This window comes from Chrysochloris asiatica, unplaced genomic scaffold, assembly GCF_000296735.1.
Source record: "Chrysochloris asiatica unplaced genomic scaffold, ChrAsi1.0 scaffold00083, whole genome shotgun sequence".
In the NCBI taxonomy this organism is placed as follows: domain Eukaryota; kingdom Metazoa; phylum Chordata; class Mammalia; order Afrosoricida; family Chrysochloridae; genus Chrysochloris; species Chrysochloris asiatica.
In genome coordinates, this window is record NW_006408601.1 from 11,201,806 (window position 1) to 11,207,929 (window position 6,124).

Genomic DNA, 6,124 nt, shown 5'->3' on the forward strand with positions numbered 1-6,124 from the left:
CTAAATAACAACAAGAGGGTTTCTGAGGCTACCGGGTGGAACGGCTGGGGGATTCCAACTGCTGACCAGTTACCAGGGCTCCTGCTGCATGTTACTCTGTTGTTAAGTGCTGTCAAGTGGGTTCCCACTCATCGTCACCCAGTATAGGTTTCCGAGGGTCAGCTGGTAAGTTTGAACTGCTGATCTTGTGGCTCTAAGTGCTGATCTACTGCAGGTACTACACCAGGTTACTATAATCAATGTTAATGGCAGGAAGTATAAAAGTAATATGTAAATTCCCCATTCTTCACCAGCTTGGATTTCCTGTGGCTACTGCTCCTAGATATTCATATATCCCCACCCCCTGTAAATGCATGTGTATAGTTTTTTGAAATGTGTTAAGTGTCCTTTGGCAAAACTTCTCACGTTGATCTCTCTTCTTCTCTCCGTGTGTCTTTAACCTTGAGAGTTTGAAGGTACAGGAAGTTGTCCTTCTTTAAGAGAAAAGAGGCTTTTATCCTCTCCTTTATGCACAGGGGTCCTCCAAGCAGTGCTGCTTGTTCCCCATGTCTTGCAGACGTTTCTGTCTGTTCTTTCGTGAAACCTTATTTCAGTTTTTCATAGCCCTTACACACACATTGGAAACTAATACAGGTCTGGATGTAAACGCAAGTGACAGATACCACACTGTTTTTGAATCATCCCCCACCCCACCAATGGCTAAATCTCTCTTTTTGGTTTGAATTTGCTATCCTAGATTCTTCTTTTCTTGGGCACATTTTCTCCCTAAGAAGCTCTTTACACTCGTGCAAGGAGACCTTGGGTGCAAGGCTATCCAGCAACTGGGTAAATGTTCTTGCTGTTGTTGTTAAGTGCCTTCCAGTCAGCTCCAACCCATAGTGACCCTGTATAGTTTCTGAGGAGTGGCTGGTGAGCTTGAACTGCCGACACTGTGGAACAAACTGACTTTGCAGTTCAGCGCATTAACCCACAGTGCCAGTATCTTAGTTTTACCTAAGCTGGGGCCTTCCTTCTAATTTCAAAAAATTCTTCTTTGGTCTTCTTTATTCTGGGCTTTCACTTACATACGGGACAATTGAAAAGATCCTGGCTTGGGTCAGTGAGGCACATCTTAGTCCTCAAAGTGAGAACTTTGGTTTTTAAAATTTAAAGTGGTCTTTTGCAGCAGATGTGCTCCATGTTAACGCATGTGATTTTTTGACTACTGCTTCCATGGACATGGTTATGGATCCAAGTAAAATGAAATCCTTGACAACTGGAATATTTTCTGCATTTATCATGATGTTGCTTATTTGTCTAGTTCTGAGGACTTTTATTTTCTTGATGTTAAGATGTAGTCCATACAGAAAGCTATAGCCTTTGATCTTAAGCATTTTAAATCCTCTTAGCTTTCAGCAAGCAAAGTTGTATCATCTGCATATAGGTTGTTAATGAATCCTTCTCCAATTATTCAGTCTCAGTATACAGATTGAATAAGTATGATGAAAGAACACAACCATAAATTTCTTGTCATAGACAAGTGAGTGTTTCCAGCATCACACTCATTTGTTGAAACATCTCAATATTCTGTGAATTCGTGGAGTCTTGTTTTGCCAATGCCTTGAGTGTAGCTTGGACAACTTCCTTTTATATCATCAGTTCTTGATAATATATTGTCTCCTGAAATGGTTGCATGTCGACAAATTCTTTTTGGTGCAGTGACTCTGTGCATCCCTTTCATTCCTTCCTTTGGTACTTCCTGCATCATTCCATTTTTAACCATATAATTATTCAATAGTGCAATTCAAGGCTTGATTTTTTTTTTTCTTCACTTCTTTCAGCTTGAGAAATGCTAAGCATTATTTTTTCCTTTCAGTTTTCTAACGAAGTCATTTCATTGTAATACTTTGTTTTATTATATTTCATTATAATACTTTGTCTTCTCTAGCTGCCCTTTGAAATCTTCATTTCAGCTCTTTAGTTCATTATTTCTTTCATTCACTTTAGCTACTCAACGTTCAAGTTTCAAAATCTTTTTTTTTTCAATTTAATTTTTAATTTAATTTATTTTTTAAGTTTTATTGTGAATTGAGTGAAAGTTTACAAGGCAGATCATCAGTTTTACATTCAACAAATTACATACCTTGTTTCATTACAATGATTATAATCCCCTACATGTACTATCAGTTAACAATATTTCTCTGTATTCATTTTAGCCTTTTTTTTAAACACTCAGGCATATATAATAATTTACACTACCAAAAGGCACATTCAGAATCTCTTTGACATCCATTTTGGTCTTTGCTTTCTTTTCTGTCTTTTTAAATGAACTTTTGCTCTCTTCATGTAAGATGTGCTTGATGTCATCCCACAGTTTATCAAGCCTTTTGTCATTAGTGTTCAATGCATCAAATTTTTTTTAAATAAGGGGAGAATAGAAGTAGGGTGCTAATAACGATGAATGAACTGTAACATGAATTCCTTAATGTTAGGTGACAAGATTTTAAGTTGTGTTTTAGTAGAAAAGCTTTAGAAACTCAAAAAATCCAAGCACTGGGGCAGGCCAGTTGTTGTTGGTAAGTACCCTGGAGTCGGTTCCGACTCATAGCGACCCGGCACGGGGTTTCCGAGGCTGCAAATCTTTACGGGAGCAGAAAGCCTCATCTTTCTCCCGCAGAACAGCTGGTAGTTTCAAACTGCCGACCTGAGGTTAGCAGCCCAATTCGTATCCGCTATGCTACCAGAGCTCCTTGGAACAGGGCCAGTAGGGAATATATATGTAGCACTCTGTACTGCATTAGTCAATGTTCTTGATCTAAAGTAACAGAAATTCTGATTTACTTAAGTAAAAAGTAATTTAGCGGAAAAATATGAGGAAGTACATAAAACAATCTCTGAAACACAGGCAGGAATTAAGGGAAGCAACCTACAAACCAGAAATCAAATGCCGTCTTCCAAATCCTTGCCCCACACTCTATTCAGCTTAGACTCCTTATTAGTAAAAGTGAAAACTTGGGCAAATGTTAGCTGAATCTAGGCCACACATATACAGTTGGGGCTCCACTCGTACAATAACTTCCAAGGAGTTGGGAGAGGGACTGTGTCTCACTTGACTTCTAGAATGGGAGGTGAGGTACTCTGCCAGTGTGGTATAATGTACAATAAGCATAAGCCTGCTAATTGCAAGGTCAGTAGTTCAAACTCATCAGCTACTCCTCAGAAACCCTATACAGGGTGGCTGTGAGTCAGAACAGATTCATGGCACTCTGCAACAACAACTACAAAAAGACTAAGGAGACCCACTGGTGAAATGGTTAAGCATTGGACTGCTGAACCTTTTGAACCTTTCCCAGCAAGTCCGTGAAAGAGACCTGGCAAGGTGCTCCTGTAAAGACTGCAGGAGAGAAAAACCCTATTGGGTAGTTCTACACTATCACATGGGTTTCAGTGAGATGCAACGGTCCTGACAGCATCCAACAATATAAGACTAGTGTTTAAATGCTGGCAAGTAAACAAAAAAGCCTGTAACCAATAACCAATTTTTTCTTTGTGATTCAAAGCCCTTTTATGATTCCAACCTCGGTAGAGGGCTTTCAAGATTCCAGACAGGCCAGTCCAGTTATTTTTGTTAAGAAGCCACTGTTCTGGCCTCTGGAGCCGGAACAAAAAGACTAGGAGTGGGAAGTCATTCTGTCTTTCAACATCACAGAAATTGAAGTGGGCCAGGCCCGGGCTGGCAGATACTCTACGGTGAGAGCTGGAATTACATGGTGGCGGTGGTAGTTATGGGCAGTGGAGTCGGTTCAGACTCATAGCGACCCTGTATAGGGTTTCTGAGGAGCGACGGGTGAGTTTGAACTGCCCTCCTTGAAGTTTGAAGCGCTGACCTTACAGTCCAGTTCATTATCCCACAGCGCCACACCAGAACGTAGTGAGTTTAAGATGAGTTTCAGATGAAGATTAAGATGAAGGCGGCCAATACACAATTGAAATTGAGGTCTGGGGTACCAGGGAAGATCAAGAGTGGGGAAGTCCATCCATCGACTGAGGCCTTGGGTGTAGGTGTGGTCAGCACAGGTACTGTACTAAGATCCTCGGAGAGATGACTCTAGCGAGTCCCAAGATTCCGGAAGTGACCTTGACGCTGGAGCTCTAGCGGGGCGCAGAGCACGCGTTCCTGCCTTCTACTCCGCGGGTGCCCAGGCCTCTTCCCCGCCCGCCGGTGTGCCCCTCCCCAGGCCCCGCCTTCGTGGGCGGAGCAGCACGTAGCGAACTCACCCGGAAGAGTAGGCCGGGTGGGCATGGGCGTCACCTTCTCCGACCCCTGGGCAGACCTGGAAAGGACGCCCAACGGCTGGGGTGGAGCAAGGGGCCGTGGGAAAGGCAGGTTGCCCGCATGCCCGGGCCAGGGGGCTAAGAGCCGAGGCAGTGGCGGCTGTAGGGGCCGCCCTGCCTTTGCTGGGCGCTGTGTGATGTGGAGTCAGGGGCCCAACTCAGTTCCTGTACACCTGTGAGCAGAGGAGGGTGCCCTTGATGAGCCAAACCCCGGGGCTCCGTGGGGGAAAGGGGCCTCGTGGTCCCCTCCGTGTATGGCACCTGGGTGCGCCCTCCTGTGCAGGCCTCTTCCGAGTGTGGGTTGGCTCAAGTGGGGAGGATCTATACGGTGTCCGCCCCGCCCGCGGTGACTCGGCATTTTCCTCTGGGTCTCTGTGGAAAATAACAAAGACTGCAGAGAATAACTATATCTTCCTTCCAAACAGATCTGTTTCCCTCTTGTTGCCCGCTCTGTTCCACGCGCTGAGGACAGGCCACCCCCTAGCATCCTAAGATCAGCACCTGTCCTTGACGGGTGGCCATGACTGAGGCTCTACCTAAGCTTAGGGAAGACTTCAGGATGCAGAATAAGTCTGTCTTTATTCTGGGTGCCAGCGGGGAAACCGGCAAAGTGCTCTTAAAAGAAATCTTGGAACAAAGCCTGTTTTCTAAAGTCACGCTCATTGGCAGGAGGAAGCTCACCTTCGAGGAGGAAGCTTATAAAAATGTGGTGAGTGTTTGCACGGGGACTAACCTATTTTATGCAGGTGGTGGAAGCAGCGAGTGGTGGTCAGAATTTGACCACGACTCGTCTGGGAAGGCCCGGACTGTAAGCTGGAGTCCTGGGGTGCAGGCCCAGGTCTGCCTCCCCATCTCTCTGTGGCTTTGGACTAAGACCTTCTTCCTATTATCTGTCTGTATAAATGTGGAGTTGGTTCCAACTCATAGAGACCCGGTGTAGGGTTTCCGAGGAGCAGCTGGTGGGTTTGAACTACTGACCTTGAGGTTAGCAGTGCCGTGCTTATCCTACAGCGCCATACTAGGACTCCCTGCCCAGATCCTTATGAAGAGGGAGTAGGCAGTATGGAGGCTGGCTAGACAAAGAAGAGTACTGTTTTCAGGGCCATGCAATCTTGATTCTAGTTGTTAGGTATCATCCACTAGGCTCTAATTTACAGAGATCCTATTTATATAGGGTTTCCCAGGCTGTATAGCATAGTGGTTTCAAGTTGGGCTGCTAATCTCAAGGTCAGCAGTTCGAAACTACCAGAGGTTCCGTGGGAGAAAGATGCGGCTTTCTGCTCTGGTAAAGATTTACAGCCTCGGAAACCCTGTACGGGGTTGCTATGGGTCAGAGCCGACTCACTGTGCTTAACAACAACAACAACAACACATCTTTATAAAAGGAAGGCGCTCTGGTAGCTTAGTGGTTACAAATTGGGCTGCTAACCTCAAGGTCGGCAGTTCGAAACTACCAGCTGTTCCGCGGGAGAAAGATGGGGCTTTTTGCTTCCATAAAGATTTACAGCCTTGGAAGCCCTGTGCAGGGTCACTATGAGTCAGAACTGACTCCACGGTACATAACAACAACAACAAATCTTTACAGGAGCAGAAAGCCTCATTTGTCTCCCAAAGAGCAGCTGGTGGGTTTAAACTGCTGACCTTGTGGTTAGCAGTCATTTCAGTGCTTTTCCTACAGCTCCACACCAGAACTCCTCAATTCTAGAGTCAGCCCTATAACCTTAGGCAATTTACAATTATTTTGTTTTGTTTACCTGAAAGTGAAGAGGACTTGAAACATTTACTTATGAAGATCAAAGAGTACAGCCTT

The 6,124-nt window shown here is 44.8% G+C and overlaps 1 protein-coding gene across 1 annotated transcript in view; it reads left to right on the forward strand.

Annotated features, from left to right (window-relative positions):
• Positions 1 to 4,280: 4,280 nt before the first annotated feature.
• HTATIP2 (HIV-1 Tat interactive protein 2, 30kDa) overlaps positions 4,281 to 6,124 on the forward strand; it is a 22,203-nt gene continuing 20,359 nt past the window's right edge. Inside the window, exons 1-2 of the mRNA XM_006865836.1 lie at positions 4,281 to 4,458; positions 4,824 to 5,023. Coding sequence (XP_006865898.1) covers positions 4,281 to 4,458; positions 4,824 to 5,023 — 378 coding nt within the window. The remainder of the gene's footprint in view (positions 4,459 to 4,823; positions 5,024 to 6,124) is intronic.